The sequence below is a fragment of the Ruditapes philippinarum genome, unplaced genomic scaffold, assembly GCF_026571515.1.
Source record: "Ruditapes philippinarum isolate M1 unplaced genomic scaffold, ASM2657151v2 ctg3050_1_1_1_1, whole genome shotgun sequence".
Taxonomy (NCBI): Eukaryota; Metazoa; Mollusca; class Bivalvia; order Venerida; family Veneridae; genus Ruditapes; species Ruditapes philippinarum.
The window spans coordinates 60,853-88,216 of record NW_026854792.1 but is presented as its reverse complement, the minus strand read 5'-3'; the positions used below and the strand labels follow the sequence as shown (position 1 = coordinate 88,216).

The 27,364-nt window shown below is 33.2% G+C and overlaps 1 protein-coding gene across 1 annotated transcript; it reads right to left on the bottom strand.

Annotated features, from left to right (window-relative positions):
- Positions 1–1,841: 1,841 nt before the first annotated feature.
- Positions 1,842–25,840, bottom strand: LOC132741078 (acetyl-coenzyme A synthetase 2-like, mitochondrial). Its single transcript, XM_060729163.1, has 13 exons — positions 25,395–25,840; positions 23,749–23,845; positions 23,336–23,535; positions 22,552–22,727; positions 22,037–22,189; positions 20,115–20,400; positions 19,223–19,315; positions 18,449–18,564; positions 17,985–18,111; positions 16,580–16,707; positions 15,714–15,777; positions 12,524–12,645; positions 1,842–11,088 (listed from the first exon to the last, which is right to left on the bottom strand). The coding sequence occupies exons 1-13, from the start codon at positions 25,726–25,728 to the stop codon at positions 10,921–10,923; spliced, it is 2,064 nt and encodes a 687-aa protein (XP_060585146.1). The 5' UTR covers positions 25,729–25,840; the 3' UTR covers positions 1,842–10,920.
- Between the last annotated feature and the right edge of the window lie 1,524 nt (positions 25,841–27,364).

Genomic DNA, 27,364 nt, shown 5'->3' with positions numbered 1-27,364 from the left:
CATGACCAATCACCATGCCTAGGTTGAAGTTCCTAGGCCTAAGGGTTCTCTTATTATTGATCGGAAACCGTTAACATACAAGGTCAATGTGACCTTGACCTTTGACCCCAAAATCAATAGGGGTCATCTGCTGGTCATGACCAATCACCATGCCAAGTTTGAAGTTCCTAGGCCGAAGCGTTCTTTAGTTATTGATCAGAAACCGTTTTTACTTACAAGGTCATTGTGACCTTGACCTTTGACCCCTTAATCCCAAAATCAATAGGAGTAATCTGCTGGTCATGACAAATCACCATACCAAGTTTGAAGTTCCTAGGCCTAAGTGTTCTTGAGTTATTGATCAGAAACCGTTTTTACTTTACAAGGTCAATGTGACCTTGACCTTTGACCCCTTCACCTAAAACTCAATAGGGGTCATCTGCTGGTCATGACCAATCATCACACAAAGGTTGAAGTTCCTAGGCCTAAGCGTTTTTTAGTTAATTGATCGGAAACCGTTTTTACCTACAAGGTCAATGTGACCTTGACCTTTGACCCCTTGACCCCAAAATCAATAGGTCATCTGCTGGTCATGACCAATCACCATACCAAGTTTGAAGTTCCTAGGCAAAAGGGTTCTTAAGTTATTGATCGGAAAGCATTTTTACCTACAAGGTCAATGTGACGTTGCCCTTTAACCCCTTAACCCCAAAATCAATAGGGGTCATCTGCTGGTCATGACCAATCACCATACCAAGTTTGAAGTTCCTAGGCCTAAGGGTTCTTTAGTTATTGATCGGAAACCGTTTTTACCTAAGAGGTCAATGTGACCTTGACCTTTGACCCCTTGACCCCAAAATCAATAGGGGTCATCTACTGATCATGACCAATCACCATCTCAAGTTTGAAGTCCCTAGGCCTAAGGGTTCTTTCATTATTGATCGGAAACCGTTTTTACCTACAAGGTCAATGTGACCTTGACCTTTGACCCCTTAACCCCAAAATCAATAGGGGTCATCTGATTGGTCATAACCAATCACCATACCAAGTTTGAAGTTCCTAGGCCTTAAGGTTCTTTAGTTATTGATTGGAAACCGTTTTTTACCTACAAGGTCAATGTGACCTTGACCTTTGACCCCTTGACCCCAAAATCAATAGGGGTCATCTACTGATCATGACCAATCACCATACCAAGTTTGAAGTTCCTAGGCCTTAAGGTTCTTTAGTTATTGATCGGAAACCGTTTTTGCTTTCAAGGTCAATGTGACCTTGACCTTTGACCCCTTGACCCCAAAATCAATAGGGGTCATCTACTGATCATGACCAATCACCATACCAAGTTTGAAGTTCCTAGGCCTTAAGGTTCTTTAGTTATTGATCGGAAACCGTTTTTGCTTACAAGGTCAATGTGACCTTGACCTTTGACCCCTTGACCCCAAAATCAATAGGGGTCATCTACTGATCATGACCAATCACCATACCAAGTTTGAAGTTCCTAGGCCTTAAGGCTCTTTAGTTATTGATCGGAAACCGTTTTTGCTTTCAAGGTCAATGTGACCTTGACCTTTGACCCCTTGACCCCAAAATCAATAGGGGTCATTTACTGGTCATGACCAATCACCATACCAAGTTTGAAGTTCCTAGGCCTAAGGGTTCTTTAGTTATCACTCGGAAACCATTTGGTCTACGGACCGACGGACCGACAAGTGCAAAGCAATATACCCCCTTTTCTTCGAAATGGGGGCATAATAAGAACTTATTAATAACATACATGTACAAACAAAGTAGTTGTAAAGGGTCTAAACTGGCTACATAGCTATAAAAGAAGCCAAGAGGATTTTTATACAACAACAAATACAGTATTCAGTGCTTTTCTTTATTGATATAATAATATATACATCTTCATGGTCTACTTTTCTGGCCAAAATTATAATTATATTCAACACCTCAAATCATTATTATACATGTACTCAACGCATAAAATCAAACTGAAAACATACTGTATACCAACAAACTTTACCTCACCTGTATTGTATATATGGTTATAAAAAAATCATGTAAAATACCATACAAATAATCTTTTACACAGCATGAAAATAAATATACACCTATTTTAATTAACCTCATCTTCCACACTAATCTGACATTGGTTGACTGAAATTTTAATAATGGATTCTGCCCATACAATGTTTCAGTTGAAAATTCTCACCTTAAGTCAAATTAGACATATTATACAATAAAACCTTTGTAGAGCAACACCCTTTGGAAGACAATGATTTTGGTTACTGCTATGAGGTGTTGCTCTACAAAGGTTAAATTTATTCTGATGTCTTACTTTGAGAATAAAATGAAAGAGATAATTGCTGAATCTACAGAGGGTCGTTCTGTATATATATATATAGATTCAATGATCTAGTAATAGATCATGCAGTTTGTAAGGTGGTTTTTACAATGCATGACATTTTTTCTATATGTATTGATACACTTTTTAAAATTAGGGGGCAAAACAGGCATTTTAAATTTGTAGCATAAAAAATCTTTTAAAAACCACACAAAACATGTATAGGACATATACATACAAAAATATGCAGAAATATTTGTAATAAATGAACATGCATTACAGAACATGCAGATATATTTACAATCCAATGCTGTTGGTTAAGATTACACATCTGGGCTGCATTTCATAGAAAGTTTTTTTTTCTGAAATCAGCCTTAAGACAAAAAATTTTGCATTTCAAAGTAAACGTCTTAACTTATGACTCCTATTTCATGACTTTTTTAAATTTCTGAATAGCAATACAAATGACCAGTAACACATTGTGAATAAAAGGGTCTGTCATTGTATTTCTGAATTTTTCTCAGGAAAATGAATTTAATTAGTCTACAGTCTCTGACTGAAGGTAAAAACATTTATTGAAACGGTCTTAAGTTGGTCCTAAAGTTGGTTTTAACCCTAGGACATAATATACATTAAAGACTTTCTATGAAATGCAGAACTGGCTTTTAATAGACAATTGGTCCACATCAACTTTGATCCAATGAAAAATGATTTTTGTAGAACTTAAGTCTTTTTTTATAATATTTATTTATTTTACAATGGTAATTACTTTTCTTCAATTATGAAATGACATTTTAATTACAAACATGATACATGTGTATATCTAGCGTCATAAACCTGAATGATTAAAATGGTCCTTTGTAGTGCAGAAGTTTGTAAGGCATTTTTTCTGTTTTAATAAAATATAGAACCGTTTTATATAGATAATTTTAAGATTGAAAGATCTTTTTTAGATCATTATCTAAAACCACACGTTTTGAAAAGAAACTTTCCCAAAATTTCATTATCTAATGATATTTAAAGTCCACATTTCAGTATTACACACTTAACCTGAATACGAATAAAATGTGAAGAAATTTGAAATTTTGAAATAAGCTTCGATAATAATGAACCAACATACATCATGTGATAAAAATTACGCACAACATAATTTCTAGAAAAAATTAATCAATTATTCTATGAATTTCCACAGTACAAAAGTACAGATTATCATGACAATTAAGTGAACCCCTGATTTAAAATACAAAATGCATTTTATGTACAGAATTTAAGTAAAAATTTCCATCATTTCTAAATCAAATCAAAATCCAATGTACAACATTTACTATACTTTAAATACAGCTGCATATCAAATAGTACTACACACAGATCTTTTTCTTATTTTTTTGTTGGAAATATATTGCTTTTGAAGCTAAAATCATATAATATAATTCAAATTTTGCATATGAATTGATTAATTTTATTATAATTGCAAATTCAAAAACATTTAAAAATAAATGGTAACAATATGTCAAACAGGAGCAAAAATAGATTATACAGTACTACCTCTACTTTGACTGTTATTGGGAGGTGTTCCTCTAGTATGGTAAATCTACTATGATGTCATACTTTGGGTATATAACCTACGCCTTTTGACAAATATTACATTGAAGATGCACACTTTCTGAGCATCTATATGTTTACCCTTTAATAGTGCTCTTTTAAAATGGGTATTTCCCTTGGCAAATTTTACACTTGACATCATGTGATGTTTTAATATTACATTTTAATGTGAAATGTATTTGCATAATATATGTGTATGTTTTGGTATATATGCTCATATAATATGCCTATAGTATAACAGACTTTAGTTTTAATTGTAAAATATGTAAGACATCTAAAGCCTCTACTCGAAGAATGGCTATGTAGGATGTAATATTGTTTATCTTTTATGCTTAAATGGATGTAATTGTGCACAGATGGCATTTAAATAAATAAATGAAATACTTTGGGAGTTAATGTTAAGGTTGTTATAAAGTTGTTATTGCTCTACAGGAGGTAGCTCTTCAGAGGTTTCACTGTAAATCTTATATGCAATTGATCATATGATGCAGATGTATATTTTCTTATATAAATATTAAAAAACATAATTATACAAATGTATATTTGTCTTAACTGAAGGTTGCCTTCTCATTATCTTAAAATAAGATTCAGTTTAGCATTAAACCAGTCTTTCGATTCAGGTCAATTTCAAATTTATTTGCAATATCAGCCAATCAGATGCTGCTGTTTTTAGACTGGTTTATATTGATAAGTTAATGTAACATATAAGCCTGAATACATGTAAAAATACTGGTCAACAGGATTTACCATATATAAAATGGCCAAAAAACAATATAACAACATATCAATTCAATGTTAATAACAATATATCAATTCAATGTTAATATAGACAAACTATTATTCATGTAAAAAAAGCATGAACTGAAACACTTGTGTAAAAAACTACCTGTGTCTTTAGAACATTTCAAAACAATTTGTGGGGGTAATAATCAGGAAAAGATCCACTATTTAATCTTATTTACTACCTTTCAATTAAAAAACTAAGAAGTACCTAATTGCAATGAAACCAGGTTTTCAATGAAGACGCTGAAAACCTGGTAAAAAAGGTTTCTTTAGTCATAGTAAAAATATTCCATATATAAAATACATGACAAAATATAAACTTTGGTCTGATTAATGCAGGGGGAGTGTGGACATATTTTGCATAACAATGAATTATATTTTTGACTAGAAAATAGCAATTCATTAACAAGTAAATGTATAAAAGTATTTGCATAGTTACTGACATACTGTATCCATAATTACAATCAAACAGATTCAAAATGATTTATCAAAATTGACAATAATAAACAATTGTAGAGAAAATATTAAAACAACTGTACCTATGAAACTACTCCATATAAATGACTTCCAATCATTGTTGAACTAATCTACAAAACTTTGCGCTAACATTACTAATATAATAACAATATCATCTAACAAATAAAAAATAATAGAAAAAAAAGCTATACTGGTTGGGGAGTTAATAAACTCGGCTTTTTATAATGTAATCGACTTATCGGCTTTTTTTAATGTAATCAAGCTCACCATCTCGTACGAACGCTGGAATTCGACAATATCTGGAAATTTGGTCAAGTTTGGTAAGATATTTAAACAAGAGCTGTCACAGGAGACAGCCAAGCTCGACTAATAAAATTCTGGATGCAGTAAGGAGGACAAAACTATGAAAGAAAAATCAATTATGTATAATTATGCATTAAGTTATAGTAAAAAAATAACATTTGTTAAAATAAATTCCAAGATCAAGGAAAATAACTCTAGAAATAGTCACGCTAGAGTTATGAACCTTGTCACACAACATGGATGTAATGATAAGAAGTATATATTTGAAGTTTGAAGTAGATACCTTAAAAAGTAACAAAGTTATAATATTTCTTAAAGAAAATCCTAAGTTCAAATAGAAATAAATCTGTAAAAATTACTTCAAGAGTTATGAACATTGTCATATAAAATATAATTAATTATAAGGAATAAGTATTTGAAGTTTGAGGTAGATACCTTTAAAACTAAAAAAGTTATAGTAAAAAATAACATTTTTCTAGTATTAAAATCTAAGTTGATGGGGAGATAATTCTTGCAATATTGGTGCTAGAGTTATGAACCTTGTCACATAAGATGTGGATGATGATAAGGTACATAAGTATGAAGTTGATCCCTTTAGAAATAAATAAGTTACAGTAAAAAATAATATTTTTTAAGAAAATTCTAAGTTCAAGGGGAGATAAATCTGAAAATATTGGTGCTAAAGTTATGAACCTTGTCACATAAGATGGGGATGATGATAAGGTACATATATTTGAAGTATGAGGTTGATCCCTTAAGAAATAAAGAAGTAACAGTAAAAAATAGTATTTTTTAAGGAAAATTCTAAGTTCAAGGGGAGATAAATCTGAAAATATTGTTGCTAGAGTTATGAACCTTGTCACATAAGATGGGGATGATGATAAGGTACATATATTTGAAGTATGAGGTTGATCCCTTAAGAAATAAAGAAGTAACAGTAAAAAATAGTATTTTTTAAGGAAAATTCTAAGTTCAAGGGGAGATAAATCTGAAAATATTGGTGCTACAGTTATGAACCTTGTCACATAAGATGTGGTTGATGATAAGGAACATATATTTGAAGTTTGAAGTTGATACCTTAAGAAATGACAAAGTTATAGTGAAAAATATTTTACTGCACCAAAACTTTAATCTGAAATCTGGACGCGGACGCCGGTAGGACAGCTCTCCATATACTTCGTATAGTCGAGCTAAAAATAGCACAGACATTTACCCGTTTGTTAAAAAAACATGCCTATAAATAGTACGGGAAATCCAATTGTTGTACGCATGCGCAGAAGATGCTCATTTTGAGGCTCGTACAGGGTTACTTTTATACATTGACCGACTACCGGTAAAGCAGACGATATTCACGGATACATTTTGTAGATGAATTTAGACTCAATTTTGTCTTGCAAACTCAGAAAAAGTCCGATTGCACAAATAATCACAAATGTTATATTTTAGTGCAATGGATTGAAAAACTGATGTTAAGTGCTCCTTTATTATGTTATTGTGTAGGTTGAATACCACTAAATTAATTTCTTCTTCACTCTGTTAAATTACGAAGTTACCCAAGCCAAAATACATTTGAATCACTAATTCTTAAACTGCATATTTCGTATTTTAATAAATTAAAATGCATGTCTTTTTACGAAAAAAAAGTATCCAAGTTTTTTGGGTTTTTTTTTACATAACATTGTATAAAAGTAACAGTCCTTATTTTTCTGATAAAACATATTTTTTCATTTGACATATATGAATAGCAAAGGAATAATAAAATGTCTAAACATGTTATTCTACATTTTAATTTACTCATTAAAAATGATTTAAGAAGAAAAACAAAGAGCCGAAATTATCTACTGGCGCGTGTTAAAAATGTGCTTTTTACATAGTATTACCTCTTCCAGGGCCTCTCCAAATTACCCGTCTTGTTTCTAAATATAACTTTTATGGTGATACCGGAATATCGAAGAGCTGAAGTTTATTATGGTGCAAGATTCATCAGAATACGTAAACAAATAAATGAAATTTGCCCCAAAAACACCGATTTTTGGCCGAGTTTATCTCCCAAACCAGTAAGTAAACAATACTAAATTTTTCAGGGTTACAGATTTAAAGCAAATAACACCACAAGATCCACCAACCTTCTGCAGCCACCTCATTAGTATTCAAGAGTCAAAAATGACATAGTAAAATAACAGCATGCTTGTGATAAGATTTTACTTCATGTGACTTTGACAGCTATATTAGAAAGAGTGAACAACTTTCTTGCCATGTTGTAAATTTGGAAACTAATTTTTAGAAGGAGCTAATGAACATCTTTCTTACCATGCTGAAATTTTGTTTTGCTTACTGGGTTTCATATCAGTTTTAAAACAATATCAGTCATATCAGAGTGATCAATTTACTGAATGATTGTTCCACCTGATTTTACTGCAAGGGTGAATCAACTTCACCATCTTAGTTATGAGACAAAGCTCATAATAGAGGTAAAACAGCCTTAGTTGTCAATAGTAACAGAGAATCATGAGCCACCTCTTGGACATTGCAGAAATTCTTTTTGTTGGGTTTAACTTACCACCAACACAGTATAGGTTATAGGGCTTCTTTCTAGCTTTACTGGTGGAGGAAGACCTCAGGTGCCCCTTTGTGCATTATTTCAGGCACAAATGGGCACCTGACTAAAACCACCATTGTTTTGTAAGCTAGCTGGACTAGCTTTCTTGCATGAAATTATTCAAAGATGCTGGCGTGGATCAAACCTACAGTGGTGAAAGACAAGTGGTTTGAAGTCAACAACTGTAACCACTTGGTCATGGATGCCCCACCTTCAGGTAAGTCTGTCACAGTGTGACTTTCTAAATAAACGTTACATAGATGATATTTGAGACAAAAAAATGATCACACCTTCTCAATTCAAAACCATTTGTATTCTATCGAGAACAATCACAATTTCTTTATCTTAAACATTTCATTTTGTATTCCCAGTAAGTAAAATATAATAATTAAATGAAGATACAAATTATGTAAAGCTCTTGAATACAATATACATTTAACAAAAGGGTAAAAAATCAACAATAACAAATAAAGGATGTGTTCATGAATACTAAATTAAGTAACTGTAACAAAGTGTATCATGAGAGTTAACAATACATGTAAAAATTAACAATTATCAATTTGAATAAATTCTCAATTAAACTATGTAAAACATATCAAGATGCAACTTCTTTTTTTCATCAGTACATGTACTTAACGTCATAAACATTGTCATATATACATGTACATTTGATGAAACAAAATTTAAAATATTTCTTTTTTTAAAAAAACCTAGTCATGAAGGCTTGTCTATTCCATCAATCAAACAAGAGCTGTCGGTAGGACAGCAACGCTCGACTATTCTTAGTGCTTGACAGTAAAAAAAATGCTTGTTACAGTTACCTCCTCCTGTTTACAGGTTGGGGTCATGATGGTGAACAAGTGTGCAAAGTTTCAAAGCCATATGTCAATGGACTTTGAAAATATTTGAACTATTACAAAAACTTTAACGTAAATTCTAAGTCGAAAAAGGGTTATAATTCTGTCAAAATGCTTGATAGAGTTACCTCCTCCTGTCTACAGGTTGGGGTCATGATGGTGAACAAGTGTGCAAAGTTTCAAAGCCATATGTCAATGGACTTTGAAAATATTTGAACTATTACAAAAACTTTAACGTAAATTCTAAGTCGAAAAAGGGACATAATTCTGTCAAAATGCTTGATACAGTTACCTCCTCCTGTTTACAGGTTGGGGTCATGATGTTGAACAAGTGTGCAAAGTTTCAAAGCCATATGTCAATGGACTTTGAAAATATTTGAACTATTACAAAAACTTTAACGTAAATTCTAAGTCGAAAAAGGGGCATAATTCTGTCAAAATGCTTGATACAGTTACCTCCTCCTGTTTACAGGTTGGGGTCATGATGTTGAACAAGTGTGCAAAGTTTCAAAGCCATATGTCAATGGACTTTGAAAATATTTGAACTATTACAAAAACTTTAATGTAAATTCTAAGTTGAAAAAGGGGCATAATTCTGTCAAAATGCTTGATAGAGTTACCTCCTTCTGTCTACAGGTTGGGGTCATGATGGTGAACAAGTGTGCAAAGTTTCAAAGCCATATGTCAATGGACTTTGAAAATATTTGAACTATTACAAAAACTTTAACATAATTGGTTACGCCGACGCTGACGCCGACGCTCGTGTGACTGCAATAGCTCTACTTATTCTTATCGAATAGTCGAGCTAAAAAAGTATAATGCCAGGTCATCCTGCACTTCTGTACAGTCTGATCAGGCTCTTTACTTCTGTTTGCTCAATTTTATGATGACAAAATTCACTAAAACTTACAATAAAGTTCTAAATTCAAGCAGGACAAATTTTTGACATAATCTTAGCAAGGTTAATACTACCTTAGGAAAGCATGATTCCATACATCTGATTAAATATTCATTATATAACTATGTCTAAGCTTGCCACTATTGTAAGGCACTTTACTTTTCTATGCATAATGTTTTTCTTCTCCTCATATTAATGTAGTTTTCTGTTAATTCTCAAACATTTTAAACAATTTTATAAGTTGTTTGGAAAGAAGGGTAATAATGATTCTTTTGCATAGAATTTATCACAGTTTTATTTTTAAAAAGAAATGAAAAAAAAGAATCATTTTAACGTAAAGGTGCCTTAGAATTAGTTTGGTAGATTAACTGGAGATTATTGAAAGCTGCATGCCTCCAAATTAGTCAAAATATTTCAAGAAAAAAGCCTTTCCAAATTTATACACAAAAATGTATTTTTTTTTTCAATCAACCTCTAAGAGCATGACAGCATTTGTATTGACCTACCTACCGATCATAAAATAAAAATCAGATTTTGGCATAAATGGTTTTCTGAATTTTTAATTTTTTTTTATCAAACTACAACTTTTACACTCAGTCATAGAATTATTATACAAAATTACCTGATATTTATGTTTTGTTCCTTGTACACAACATACCTGAGATGTCAAGACTTATCTAACGGACTTCAAAATAAATCATCTAAACTTCTTTTAATTTTTTTTTTTTTTTTTAATTTTTAGGCTTATTTTATCACAATGTAATAAAGACAGGGTGGGGAACGTGGATTTATGAATTTTATAATATGTAGCTTCTAAATCATACAATTTTTTACCAAAACAGGTTAAAGTCACACAAACCTAAATTCAAACAAGCATGTTGCTAGTTAACACTATTACCCAAATGTTATGAAATTCGGACACGTTCTTGGTATGCTTTGATTTTTGTTTTGTTTTTAAACCAGTGAAATGTATTTAAGTGTCTTCAGGAAATTGCATTTTGATTCAAGTATGAAAACAATTGCTTTTGAATATCCTATAAATATGCATTTTGCTAAAAACTAATGATGTACAAGTTTCACACTAGGACTTTCCAGTGATCTGTTTGTGTTTTTCTACTAGAGCATCAACGATTGATGGATCAAAGAGTGTCGAAACATCTCCTAGTTCATCAGGCTGGTTGGCAGCTATCTTACGCAATATTCTACGCATGATCTTTCCTGAGCGTGTTTTTGGCAACCCTGGCGTGAACTGGAATCAAAACAGATTTTTTTGTTAAAGTGATTTGGTCTAAAATGGAGGGTCTGTAATACAATGAATAATTACTTTGGTAATATTAAGTATTGGACATAACAACAAACTGCAAAAGTAATATACCTGAATATTGCATAATTATATTTATATAGCAGATAATAAAATATTCTCAAACAAAATATTATTATTCATCATATTTTTATTCTACATCAGTTAAAACTTAATCAACATTTATTTTTCAGGCAACATTTCAAAAGAATATCCAAAATATACATTTCTATTGTTTTTATCAATATTTGAAATTATTATGGAAAATGTGCCCATTTTAGACCTATCCACTTTAAGCTCTGTGGCTGCAGAAGATTAAAATCACTCGCCTTTGCGAAATCAGACCAACCTGAGTATCTGTACAGTTTGTGCAATATTTATACCAATTCTTGCCCTTTGATATTGAAAACCTCTTAAAATATCAACGGACACTTCCTATTTCTAACTGGGTCCATTATAAAAAAACTTTGTTGGTGTAAGGGATATTTCAATCAACAGGATACTGGAAACATATAAAACTACAAAATACTTCTACTGTCTATGAAAGTTAAGCTGGTGGTATAGAAATAAACCAGATATGAGCCGTGTCATGACAAAACCAACATAGTGCATTTGTGACCAGCATGGATCCAGACCAGCCTGCGCATCCGCGCAGTCTGATCAGGATCCATGCTGTCCGCTATCAGTTTCTCTACTTGTAATAGGGTTGGTAAGCAAACAGCATGGATTCTGATCAGACTGCGCGGATGCGCAGGCTGGTCTAGATCCATGCTGGTCGCAAACGCACTATGTTGGTTTTGTTGTGACACGGCTCATATGTATTGTGAGGAATTGAGTAAAAATAATGACCAGCTTGACCATGGCATCTATGGAAAATTACACAACACAATACATGTATTTATACACGTTCAGATTCTTCAGTGGTCAGCTTTCAGTTGATAATGAATATATCTATGACATTCTTGGAAGTCAAGTGGTTTTACACATTAAAAATCCAAATGAAGAAGTTTCCACTTGGAAATCTGGCCTATGAATCTAAATATTTTACTAAAACAAAACTTTATGCGAAATCAAGGCAGTTAGGCTAAAAGGATGGCAAAAAAAAGATTACACATCCTCATATTACAATTCAATTTTCCTTTAGAAGCTCCAAATCCCTGTCGTTTTTGGTCAGGTTACTCTGCTTTAACTACCAACAGATTTTATTAAGAGCCATGAATAATTATTTCCCTTTGATTCATAAACCACTGTTTAACAAGAAAAGATTACATTACAAAATTCTTAATACATTTCTTCTTATCTAATATCCTTAAGCTATACAATCCCCATTTACTTGGCAACTGAAAAATTTAATCAATATTGTCTGCACTTTAATCACACATACCATAATAATGTCTGGCTGAGCAAATGCAGAAATTCGTTTTTTCACCATAGCTTTCAACTGAGTTTTCATCTCCTCTTCAGATGTTTTTACGTCGTCCTTTAACACCACAAATGCATAGATACCTATCATGTAGAAAAAAAAGCATTTAGAACAATGTGAATAAGTAACAAAGTTTATTTGTGGAGTAAAAAAAATAATTCTCACATTTACTGTAAATATTTCTGACATTTACTATAAATAATTCTGACATTTACTATGAATAATTCTGACATTTACTGTAAATAATTCTGACATTTATTCTAAATATTTGGAACATTAACTACAAATAATTCTGACATTTACTATAAATAATTCTGGCATTAACTTTGAATAATTCTGACATTTACTAGAAATAATTCTGACATTTACGAGAAATAATTCTGACATTTACTGTAAATATTTCTGACATTTACTATAAATAATTCTGACATTTACTGTCAATATTTCTGACATTTACTACAAATAATTCTGACATTTACTGTAAATATTTCTGACATTTACTATAAATAATTCTGACATTTACAATAAATATTTCTGACATTTACTATAAAAAATTCATAGGGTATTTTCATCTATCCATACACACTTTTAGTCTCATGAGTCTTTAACTTTACACAAAAAGTATTATTTCAGTTGCCTAATTGAATACCCTGGTGACTCATGAATTCTTCAAGAGTGCCTGGAATTTCTTTGGTGAGATGCTTTTGCATGGAGAACCATAGTTGCCCAGGGAATATCCAAAGTTCCCCTGGAATACACTAGTTGCCTAAGGAATATCCAAAGTTCCCCTGGAATATGCTAGTTGCCTAAGGAATATCCAAAGTTCCCCTGGAATACGCTAGTTGCCTAAGGAATATCCAAAGTTCCCCTGGAATACCCTAGTTGTCACAGGAATTACCCAAAAATCTCATAGAATATCCCTAGTGTCTCAGAAAATGCCAGTGTCCTAAGGTTCCCCTAGAATACCCTATTGTCCTCAGAATATCAAAGGTTTCCCAGAAATAGCCTAGTTGTCCCTGGAATACCCAAGCTTCCCTGGAATGATCTAGATGTCTGAGGAATACACTAGATGCACCTGGTATACTTAAGGTGCCCCTGGTGTACACAATGTGTCCATGGGCTTCCCTAATCATCCAAGGAATAACCTTGTTGCTTCTAAAATACCATAGATACTGGCATACCCTAGTTGACCCTTGAATACCTAAGGTACACCAGGAATACCTTAAGTAGCCCTGACATACCCTTATTATCAAATAAATACTGAAATTGTTCCAGTAATATCTTAGATGCCCCTTATATTCTTGTTCCTTGCCAATCTATTATTTCAGACATCAATAAAATGAATTGCTGAAAGACTACCTTATTACTCATATTAATTGATAATTCCTGTTGCTTACTGTGATCTACCATTTATAAACAATTTCAATTCTAAAGGTCACTTTGTTTTAAATGTTTCATCTAAATAAATGATGAATCTTAAGTAAACAAGAGCCGGTTGAACCGGGTGATGCTCCCCGAATAGGTTTTGGACACTGTAAGGAAGGTATACCTCTTGTAGTGTCAGAGTTATGTCACAGACAAAGTTCAAAGTGTAAAAATAACCCAAATGTTGTGCACAACACATTGTCTCAATATGGTGATCATTTTTGTGAAATAGTTGTAAAATCCGACTTCAAATAACGAAGTTATTTTTTGCTGCAAGGTCATGCTGTGACCTTGACCTTCAACGTAGCAACCCAAATGCTGCATGCGACACGTGGATTTAATATGGTGATCATCTCTGTGAAATAGTTGTTAAATCCGACTTCAAGTAACAAAGTTATGGGCCGGACACGATTTTGCTGCAAGGTTATGCCGTGACCTTGACCTTCAAGGTAGCGACCCAAATGTTGCGCGCGACACATTGTCTCATTATGGTGATCATATCTGTGAAATAGTTGTAAAATCCGACTTCAAATAATGAAGTTATGTGCCGGACACGATTTTGCTGCATGATTATGCTGTGACCTTGACCTTCAAGGTAGCAACCCAAATGTTGCGCGTGACACGTCATCTCAATATGGTGATCATTTCTGTGAAATAGTTTTAAAAGCTGACTTCAAATAACGAAGTTATGGGCCGGACACGATTTTGCTGCAAGGTCATGCTGTGACCTTGACCTTCAAGGTAGCGACCCAAATGTTGTGCATGACACGTCATCTCAATATGATGATCATTTCTGTGAAATATTTTTAAAATCCGACTTCAAATAACGAAGTTATGGGCCGGACACGATTTTGCTGCAAGGTCATGCTGTGACCTTGACCTTCAAGGAAGCGACCCAAATGTTGCGCGCGACACGTCATCTCAATATGATGATCATTTCTGTGAAATATTTTTAAAATCCGACTTCAAATAACGAAGTTATGGGCCGGACACAATTTTGCTGCAAGGTCATGCTGTGACCTTGACCTTCAAGGAAGCGACCCAAATGTTGCGCGCGACACGTCGTCTCAATATGGTGATCATTTCTGTGAAATATTTTTAAAATCCGACTTCAAATAACAAAGTTATGGGCCGGACACGATTTTGCTGCAAGGTCATGCTGTGACCTTGACCTTCAAGGAAGCGACCCAAATGTTGCGCGCGACACGTCGTCTCAATATGGTGATCATTTCTGTGAAATATTTTTAAAATCCGACTTCAAATAACAAAGTTATGGGCCGGACACGATTTTGCTGCAAGGTCATGCCGTGACCTTGACCTTCAAGGTAGCGACCCAAATGTTGCGCGCAACACGTCGTCTTAATATGGTGATCATTTCTGTGAAATATTTTTACAATCCGACTTCAAATAATGAAGTTATGGACCAGACACGATTTTGCTGCAAGGTCATGCTGTGACCTTGACCTTCAAGGTAGGGAGCCAAATGTTGCATGTCGTCTCAATATGGTGATCATTTCTGTAAAATAGTTTTAAAATCCGACTTCAAACAACAAAGTTATGGGCCGGACACGAATTCGGTCCGTACGTACGGACGGATAACCCTATGACTATATGCTCCCCCGAAATTTTTCGGGGAGCATAAAAAGAATATTTTTATCTTTATTCTACAATTTGTTTATACTAAGACATAATATTCTAAAGTCTATAGCATGTGGAATATACTAACCCCATCCTTTAATGTCATGAGGGAAACCAACTACAGCTGATTCTGCAGTTTCTTCAAGATCATCCTACAAACAAAAATATCCCCATATCAAGCATATTATGACACTTGGGATCACCTTAAGGATCTAAATATCAAGTTTCTAAATTAAATAAGCTAATAATAAAGAGCCATGCTTCACATTTCACGTGAAAACTGGCTCGACAGTAATCAACAAGGGATAGGTAAAGCAATTTCAGGGCTATCATTTTAACCATTATCACATTAAATATCTTACACAGACTTGTACATTATTGTACATTGTTTAACCTGGACAAAAGCATTTATTATTTTCAAGGAAAAACTCAAAATATGATGTGACTGGATAGTCAACAGAGCAGACCATGATCAGTGTGATCTTGGTCAGCGATGGTCACATGGGTAGAATCAAGCTTAACCCTTGGTTTATACATAATTTATTTTATTTCGAATGTAGGAAGTTATAAGCTTACAGACACACTTTTGAATGAGTTCCTGGAACCAACCAGAACTGAGCAATCAGTGTAAAGTTTCTTGCTCAAGAAAACAACAATTTGCCGCTGACTGAGTTTGAACTCCTGCGGCTAGGGATCATTAGAATACTAGTCCAACATGTTGACCACTTTGAAGCCCTTATCCTGCTATATTTCTATAAAAGATAAGTCCAGCCTTGAATTTGAAGCATTCCATTCCAAATCCAAGGGATTTCAATATCAAAATACTAAAATTGAAGAGCCGACAGTATAAAGCCTGGTCAGCCTGCACGGATATCCAGACTGGCCTGGCTCTATATTGTTGGCAAAGGCTGATCACTTTTGGTTAAGGGTTATATGATCACTAAGCAGACTTACTATAACATCTTCTATTTCTGCCGTACCAAGTCTGTGTCCACTGACATTGAGAACATCATCCATTCTACCCGTGATTTGATAATAGCCGTCCTTGGTCCTATATGCTCCATCACCAGTAAAATATACACCTAAATAAATAACAATAACACAGATTAAAGGGATACTCAGGCAAAATAATGGCAAAAATATAAAAATTATTTTCTGTACTCAAATCACCCTAAAATGACATTTCTTAAAGTCCAAACATGAATTTCTGTATAAATTCTATATATTTTGGGTTTGAAGTTTAAATATATCTATATATGTTGAACGAAATTTTGACGCGAACAGAATCACCGAATAGTTTAAAAACAAGTCATGCGATTTGAACAAACCCTGGAAGTTACAATTACAAATATTGTGGATATTGTATGATTGAAACAAGTCTAAGTAATTGATTTGACATGTTTTTTAACGTTTCCAGAGTACAGAGTGACAACTATTGTGAAATTTTAGCGCTCTAACCTGACCCACGCGGGTCAAGTTAGGAAAACACCATTTTATTCTTTATATGGAGAAAAGTTTTGTTCCTTTGACTGTTTAGTGTATTCATTTTGAGGACATTTACAGAATAGTGAATGAAAATTTCAAAACTAAGAAATGAAAATTTTGCCTGTGTCTCCCTTTAAAACCTTCACCTTTTTCTGTTATTCCTATCCAACAGAGACGTCTGACATTGCCAACTTACATAGTGTTATGTTTTTACTTATTTTTTTTTATTTTTTATTTTATTGGAAGAGTTTTCAGTAAAACCAACACTGTTTTACACAAGTCATAATGGTAGAGGATAAACTTAAATATTAAGCTACCAGTTTAGAAGATCTAATCTTAAAGTGAATGCCTCTCTTGAGTGTGAGAGATAATACTTGTAACACATAGGAGCCAAGTCAGACTGCCCCTTTTTTCTATAACTCTTTGATAATCTTCATATATAGATCTTGCCATTCCTGGCCAAGGTCGTTTAATGCACAATGCATCTTTTACATCTCCACCAAGTCAGACTGCCATTTTTTTGAAATTTGACAATACTTTCTACAGTAGGGAAATTAAGTTACAGTATTTTTGACATTGAAATTACTCAAAAGCAAAGGATGTTAACAATATGCAGAAATTAACCAATTAAACAAAGTTAGTAATTTGAATGATAACAGTTTTCTGAATGACATCGTATCTAACAGGTTTCTATCCCAAAGGAAGTGAGCACTGCTTGTAGCAGTCACTGGTAGTAAGCAACCATAAAATATAAGCTATTGGGGCCAACTTGTGCTGGCTATATGGTATGTATAGAAATAACAAAACACCTTTTTTTGCAAAACAAACTAATTATCTGATAAATAGAATGTATTCAGATGATTAATCTAGGTACCATGGTAGGTTTTATAGTATGTATCTATAAATCTTTGATGATCTCCATATATTGATCTTGCCATTCCTGGCCAAGGTCGTTTAATGCACAAGGCACCTTTCACATCTCCACCAGTCAATTCTGTTCCCTATATAAAATATAAATGTAAACTTAATCTAGTAACATGTAATGTTAATTTTATATAAGTTTATAAATTACAAAAATAACATATGACATATGGGCACTTAAATGTTAAATCCTTTAGGAATAAATAAATGTCGTAAACAGCAAAATCACAGCTGTTTTTTAAATGTCATCACCCTATGACTTTACATAGGATAGATAATAATGTCATAACATTTAATATTTAATTCATGTGTAATGGTTAAATCCGATTTAAGACAAGTAACAATATGTTATAAATACAATGTAGGTCTTAGGTCTTTTATCAGTTTTAAATAATGATAAAATGCTACAAGTTTTACCATTTGTGGGTCCATCAGAACTGGATCTATACCAAAGAATGGTCTCATAGGCATGGCCGGCCTTATTTCCGCCCCTGGTGCCGAAGGTCGTGGGGTAATTGCAATACCACCAGTTTCTAAAAAAAACATTGAATAATCAAAAGGGGCTATTATCAACCAAATAGAATCTCTCCCTTCTTAACAACATTTTGAAACTCCCCCAGAAATCTTACAAACAAAACATGCAATATGCCAACCTTGACTGCTATAAATTTATTTCTTTCCTCTCTTGCAAAAAGTCTTGAGAAATAATGTTATGGGGTTGTAGGGAAAAAGTAGAAACAACAAACATTCTGTTCCACAATATACTGCCTAAAGGGCCATAACTCTACATCCTGAGACCAAAGGGACTCCACTGAGGTTTTTTGACATGACTGGACTGATTTTTTTTTTCAAGATTAATGTTCCATTTTATGTGAATCTAAACCAATAACTTGTTTGCAAAATGTCAGATCATTTGCTCACATCTTTTTCAAGAACAAATATTCTGTGAAAAATGAGCTACATTTGTATAATTGAAAAGCCTTGATATGTTTTTCATTCAAATTTGGCTAATAATAGCACAAAAAAATACGATTCTCAATTTATTTCTGAGAATTATGTTTTGCAAATCTTTCTGTTTTAAGTGCCCCAGTTAATCTGTGTAAGAAATTCAAATTTCAAGTTTTGAGGCTTTTAGACCTCAGTGGAATTCCTTTAAGGAACTTTGTGCAGTGTAAGGATTAAACAAATTACCAGTCTGCCACCATGTGTCACAGATGTCACATCTTTCTTCACCTATCACTTCATAAAACCACTCCCATGCCTCTCTGTTCAGAGGCTCTCCAACTGGAAGTAAAAATTTTGTTTGAATCAAAATAAACATATTATTCATTCATTTTAACTAGAAACGTGTTTCTGTAGGACAAGGATGCTCCCATACTTAACTGTTTTGTCAATCTACTGACTATTGGTCAGATTTTTTTTTTTTTTGGCTATGTGTGACACAAGTTGAAAATTTCAAATCTTTTACTAAGCCTCCCTATGATGAGGGCACAAAAAAGTCTTTAAGTAATATCATATCACAAATAAATTTATCTTTAATATGGAACAAAGCAATAAAACAACATTTATTTAATGAAAATTGTAACCTGAAGTTTATTTAAAGACTTTTTATAAAAAGAGCTTTTAAAGATGACTTTCAGTGAATTCAAAAAAAGTACACATCTGGATTGTAATTCTTTTAGTATCCAAGTCTATCTTAAAAGAAAAACTGCTGAAACTGCCAATATTGAGTATTATTATTACTATATTCTAAGTTGGGTTTTACAGCCCATCAATGCTGTAAAATTCATATGACAACTTTCCAGCTTTACCGGTGGTGGACAACCTCAGGTAATTCTCCATGCATTATTTCAGAATGGGCACATGAGTAGAATGATGAACATTCTGTTAGCTAGCTGGATAGCTTCCTCACATTAATCCAAAGTCCCTTGTGGGATTTAAACCCACAGGGGTGTGGGACAATTGGTCCATGAATGATTATAACATTATATTTAAACAAACACAATGTTCTGAATGATTAAAGAAGAATACACTTTTGGAACATCATACTCAATAGGTTTAAAAATTAAGATAAACAACATACCACAACCAAGTTTCCTTAGTGACGACCTATCATATTTGGTAACCCATGAGTCGCCAGACTTCAATAACATACGTAGAGCTGTTGGTGCCAGGTACAAGTGGTTAAGTTTCAGGCGTTCAATGGTCTCCCAGTACCGACCAGGGTTCGGGTAGACTGGGGTGCTTTCAAATAGTAAAGTGGCAGCACCGTTAAATAGAGGGCCGTAAACAACATACGTGTGTCCGGTGATCCACCCAATATCTGCTACACAGCCAAATAACTCATTAGGCTTATAATCAAACACATGCTGTAATAGTAAAATTCAGATCTTGTATCAGACCAACATTATTAATGATCTATTATGAAAGATTTTTCAAACCTATTTTTTTATCTTTTATTTACATTTCTAACCTAGCTATTACTGCACATTAACTACTAAAGAATTCCTCAAATGCGATATTACATACTTTGATTTTATAATAAAGAATATTTGAAAGATATACATTGTACGTAAATAATCAACATAAATTTAGCAATCAGAAATACTTATTCCATTATTACTGTGAATTCCATTAATTTCGTGGTTTTGTCTCAAAGAACATTTTCGTGGAATCTTTAATTTGTGACATGTTTATTTTTCCAAAAGGTAAAATGTAAATAATGCAATGTAAAATAATCTTACAGCAGACAAAATGAAATTTCATTGGATCTTAAATCATGGATTGACCTATCCAAGAAAACCACAAAAATTAGTTCCCCATGAATATTGATGATTTTGCAGGAAGAACAATCAAAAGCACAATATGAAAAGACACTAAAAATTTAGCATCTAACTGGAATGTTTTACAATTTCTTACCAATGACCACTTGCAAAGTGCAGAGTCTGAGAATAATGTCAAAACATAAAAAACAATCAAATAAGCAATAATGCATTCATGAATAAATTGTAATACCAAACATCATTTAGTCAACAAACAAAAATAAGAAAGTCAAATGTCAACCTCTCACCTATGTATCTTGGACTGTAGTAACATCACTGTTAAATTATATTACCGCATAAATTAAGACAAACTTGCTTTTATATAATATACTTGGGGTTAATTTTAATACTTGGAATTTATCAACACAAGTTTCTTTCATAAAAAAATACAGAAGTTGTTATGATACAGCAGCTGCAGGCTAATATGACTGTCTAAAATGCATTTTGAACATAAAAAGTAGTCGTTGTTGTATGTGATAAAACTGTGAAGGTCCGCCTCAAATTCAGAACTGTTATTTTCTGAAAATAAAATTTATGACAACCAAAGACTTGCCCTTGCAAATTCTCTCTTTTTTTATCACTTTCATGTCCTCTTCCAGGACTGATCTGGATTGGTGAAGAAACATGGGTATAATATTGCCAAAAAAAGGACTTAAACGCTTGATCAAGATGGCATCAGGCCACCACTCTCCCAATCTGTAGGTTATCTACTTAAATTGTAAACAAATATTGAACTTTTAATTGGTGATGAATATAACAATTTATGAACTAAAAGAAAATTACATTACTTTTTCATAAAACCTAGAAAGGGCTTTTTGTATGGCCTCTGAATATTGCCAAAACTGACGTTTCGTCGATCTGTTAATCTCTTTCAAAAGAATGTACCAAAAGCGCTCCAACTACTGGATAAAATTTCAATGGAATTTGACAAAATGGCAACTGTCATATTTCAAAACATAGATATGCCAAAAATATCAATCTATTTTTATCTTTTAACCGTATTAAAGCATTTTGTTAAAGGGGGGTCGGATTGTTAATATTATGCTCTTTGTATTTTTATAAAAAAAGCTTACATTTAAACAAAATTCAAAAACTATATTAGCTTATATATTCAACGGTACATACACTAGTACAATGAAAATGTTGCTGATCATATAAATATAATAGTTCTAGTTTAACTAACCTTCATGGTGAGTCCTGCATACAGAAGATAGCCTGCTTGTGTATGAGCAATACCCTTGGGTTTACCGGTTGAACCGGAAGTATACAACATAAACAGATAGTCCTCACTGTCCATGACAGCTGGTGTGTGGGTATCTGGCTGACTGGCTAGTTCCTGTAATGTGAAATCAAACATTTCATTTATGTTAGGTGTAACTTTAAAGAAGCTTCACTGAGGTCAAAAAACCTTGAACATAAAATCTCAACAATCAAACCATGTCTAGCTTTTTACTCAGGTTTTTAATAATTTGCTAATCCATTTAGTATCATAGTAAATTGATGAACAGAAAGGCTGATATCTATTATGAAAATCACACAGTACATGTATATATAACAACCAACAATCAAATTTTCTATGACATTTTTACTGCTTCATTTTGCTGGTATTATTTCTAAATGTACAAGGACCAAATCGCTACACACAGCTTATTTATAAATCTAATGCAAAAATGATCAAAAGTGACTAAAATAAGATACCTTGTCAAGGTTAATATCTAATTTTCCCATTGGTACATCATTGCCAGTACGTTGGTACACAAATACACGTTTAACACATGTACATGACTTCAGAGCATCATCGACCACCTGCTTCAGCTCGATTATTTTACCTCCTCTCACACCTTGGTCTGCTGTTATCACAGTCTCGGCTTGAGCTGTATTATATTGAAGTATATCTTTATGTATATAAAACTTATTTCATCACACATACAATTCGTTTGGATTGATTCAATAGAATAACCATCTATGTAACAGTATTGACTGGTAATTTAATCATAATGTTAACTCTTCAGAAACAAAGCCTTTGCATGGAAATTTTACCATTACCATGATGGCTTTTGTAATGAAATAATGCCCTTGCATTACCATGCTCATTTATTTAATGGAATAATGCCTTATCTTTGTAATGGACATGCTATTAGCACAGGTCTGAGGTCTGTCAAAAAGATTCAAGATTTAAGCAATAATATTTATGTTTTGTGTGATTACTGACAATGTTCACCACTGTATTCCTACTGTGTGATTAATCTAGTAATTTTAAAGGCTATTTTTCATAATATGACCTCTTTGAGGTGCCTTATGTGGATTGTAAGTACTGTTTGCAAAGTGTATATTACTCTTTTTGTCACTTTACAATGTTTTACTTTTAAATACATTTTTATTCATGTTAATCTGCAGGCATGCTGTTTAAATAAAATTTCCTTATGCAATATGTACAGTTAATATACAATGTAATAACAGTATATACATATATATTACATACCATCAACAATACGGCCAGCAAGAGCTTCTGAACTAAACCCAGCAAACACAACATTATGTATTGCCCCTATACGAGCACATGCCAACATGGCCGCCACAGCCACAGGGGACTGGGGGAGATAGATGGCTACCCTGTCACCTCTTTTCACACCATGGCTCTCCAGAACATTTGACATTCTACATACTAGCTGAAGCAACTCCCTAAAAAATTTATCAAGAATTACAAGTTTCAAAAAGTTACAAATACAGTTTTGAAGTCTATCCTACAAATAATAAGTAATTTGAACAAAGGCATAGAGTCATATTATCAGAGAATAAGAGAAAAAGTTACCATACAGAATCATGTTATCATGAAATAAGAGGAAAAAGTTACCATATGGAGTTATGTTAACAGGGAATATGAGAAAAGATTACCTATAGGTGACATATTCTTGTGTGCCAGGCTCATCTTTCTCCCATATCAGAGCAATACTATCAGGATTCTTCTCGGCATGTCTGTCAACACAATTCACTGGAAAGTTTTTAAAAGTACTGTTGTATTGTGGGTCTATTTAATAATACATGTACATGTATGTACACAGAGCGTGCACTTGTAATATATAACACAGATACGTGTTTCTACATGTAGTTCTATCGTTTAATGACCACTGAATGCTCCAAGTATATAAGTGGTGGGAAGATAATGGACATGGGCATTACAGTATTAAGATAGTACTAAGATTAAACATATACATACAATATACAACAAGTACATATAATTATAAAAAGAAATATGATTGATCTACTTCAGATTTCTCTATTGATGCTTTTCCAGTAAAAACTATGACTGCCAAAGGGGTGACAAATACCCATCAGATTTCTACGACACAGGATATCATGTAGTGTAATTTATCGGATACATTTAGGTTAAATTATAAAACTCATTTAAAAAGTATAGAATTGTTAGTGCAGACACAATGTTCAAATTTGGCCCTTAAGTGTGACCTTGGCCATGAGTTTGCACAACATGCACAAGGGTGGTGTGGATTCTGCACATCACCTTGTTTAGGGCAACAATTGAGCCAAGTTTAAAGAAAATCCTTTAACTGGTATAAGATTTATAGAGCAGACAAAAAATAGTCAGACATTTGACCTTCAAGTCTGCAAGAAGTGGCAAGGTTCTGCAGACCACCTTGTTGAGTTGAAGAAAATCCTTCAAAAGGTATAGGATTTAAATAGCAGACATAGCAGTGGCATGGATTCTGTACTCACCTTATAAAGGTTAACATTCAAGCCAAGTTTTAAAAAAATCCTTCCTGGGGTAAAAGTTTTAAAAAGTGTCTGATATTTGACCTATGACTTCAAATGTGACCTTGATCTGAGACAGAGGTGGCATAGAGTTTTTCTGCATATCACCTTGTTGGAGTGAAAACCTTATCCAAGTTTGAAGAAAATCTTTTTAAAAGATACAGAATTTATAGAGTGGAAACTATTGGGATGGATGGACATACGGACAAACTCACTGGCAAATGTAACAAACTGATTCCAGTAAAGCCCCCTCTACATAATATGTCACGATTATTTCAGTATCTATATACTGGCGGGTCTATTGACAGTTCAGATTTATACAAATTATTGTAATAGTTGAAAGAAAATTTGTCAAAATAAAAATTTTAATATTCATGTAAAAGGCTGTATGATTAATAAATATAAGTATAAACTTTATTGTCATCAGTGACTTTGAATATGGACACAGCCTGCAGCCAATAAATCACAATTGGTGCCTTTCAAAAGCTGTACTGTAATGTCTGTATACATGTCAGAAAAATCTAAATATAGCTTTAAAATGTTATCTTCTAAATAAACTTTGTATGATAAATTAATATATTCATATTCAATTTGAATGCAAACTTCCTTGTTCATGCACCCTTATCATGATTCATATCGATATCATGACATATGTCTGATAACTTCATTTTGAATAATCTGATATGTGTCTGTACTTTTTTTTCTCTGCTTCAGCTCATTTCATTAGGTCTGAACATCAAATTCTATTCAAAATAAATAACGCAGGCAATTACCTGACACATTTAACTCTCCATCAAGGAACCACCTGATATGACCTCTTGTAAGATCACAGTCTTTAACCCTTCCAAAATCCCTATACCAATTAATACGAGATCGTGCCAGTGTGCCCCAGAAAAAGTCTGGCGAGTTCAGACTAAACTGGTATAGCTCATCGTGAGTGGCAAACGTGTCAAACTCTGGAAAAGGTGTGGTTGAATGGTCAGTAAAACTGTCAGATAACGTTCTCCCCACTTGCAATGTTCTAACACATTTTTCATTCTTTAGCAACTTTGATTTTGATGCATTTCTACCCAGTACACTAGGTAATGCGACAACGAAACGTTTCATTTTGAAATTATATGCTGACACAGCCGAATGATTGCAATTTCCACTTTTGTTTTGTAGAAACTTTGCACTTGTTTACTTTTTATCAAGCTAACGATATTATCAGTAAAGTCAGTGCAGCGGACACGAATCTACACCGCCGCAGCAACAACACAACTATTCGTACTCAAAATATATGTACCCATTCGATTTCCGTTATATTCTAAATATAATTGATTTAGTATTTGTTTCTTATGCCGCAAAAGTTTTTCGTTGTTATAGTTTTGGATATCTTTACATCAATGATAAGACAATAAACACTTGTCATAAGTGATCACAACTGATTGAAATACAATATTTTTGAGTACAAAATTAAAATGTTCGATATTTAGCAGTGGTAGTCTGCATCTTTGTGATATACGGAGCAGTTGTAATATCATTGAATTGTAAAACCCACTTAGTGATTGAGTAACGCCACTAAATGCTCGTTACACGAATATGCCTGAAGAGTTTAGCTCCCTTTAAGTGATAATGTAAATTTTTAAGTAAAGTAATTAAAGCTGTCTGGTAAATTTGAGTGAACAATTTATTTCTTTAAAAATATTTAAAAGTGGTTTATTTTAAAGGGTATGAACATGACACTATTTGGATAAATTAATCATTTGAATTTTAAAATATGTTTAATATATTATCCATAATAATGTATTATTAGTGCCTTTGTATTTTCTGTACTATTACATGACAGTATATATAGCCACCGTTCCGAAGTTATAAATCGGAGCGTGTGTCCCGGTTGACACATCTGAACATCGATCGCTGACTCTCGGCTGATCTGTCCAGAGTAGCTGTCCCTCCACACGTTTCTGACACCGGAGCTCTCGCTGCCTCGCCGCACGATCGAGCACCAATCAAAATTGGCCCGCAGACGACTCTCATTGGGTAGTCTGTGAGTGCCGTAGGGTTTACGTTGTTTCTGCCTGCTTCTCTAGTAACTTAGGTTCAAATTTGGGAAGTTGGGGTAACTCAATGATTTATGACGCTCCTATACGGCACTGCAACGTGTGCAGTCTGCCATTCTTTTATTTCTTAAAAACAAATGTTACAAAATATTCTTAATTTTTGTACCGTTGCCAAAATAGCCTTTTTATACCAATTTTTTGCCATTAGTGAACGACAGATAGATATTTAGATATAAAGATACTGTAATATAGATGCTGTGTGTCTAGATGCAAAGTGCTTAGCATGTAAGGATGATTTTACTACCGCGGAGGTCGCACCCGTAGTCAGGTAACTCAATGTTTTATGACACTCCTACATGGCACTGCCATGACTGTCTTTTTACCTGCAGTTTGCAATTCTTTTATATTTATTAAGAAATATTCTTCTTGTATTATTTAATATGCCAAACATATTTAGCTAATTTAGATACATATGTACATGTATGTAGATAATGAGTGAAATAAACATCGCCATTCGGCTAATGATGATTTAACTCTCTTTTTGTGAGACAGTTTCATCAATCTTGCAATTATCAACAGGCACGAATTGTTGAAGGTTATTACATGTAAAGCATTAGTTTCCATAATCATTCTGACAATTCAGGAAATGCGCTGCATGTCCTTTGATAGATTAATATAATGGACTAGTATAATTGGGAGAG

Coding starts and splice junctions, on each gene's coding strand:
- LOC132741078 (XM_060729163.1), bottom strand. CDS start 25,728: ATGAAACGTTTCGTTGTCGCATTACCTAGTGTACTGGGTAGAAATGCA. Junction 23,536..23,748: donor CAAGAATATGTCACCTATAG/GTAATCTTTTCT, acceptor TAAATTTTTTAG/GGAGTTGCTTCAGCTAGTAT. Junction 22,190..22,551: donor TAGATATTAACCTTGACAAG/GTATCTTATTTT, acceptor TTCACATTACAG/GAACTAGCCAGTCAGCCAGA.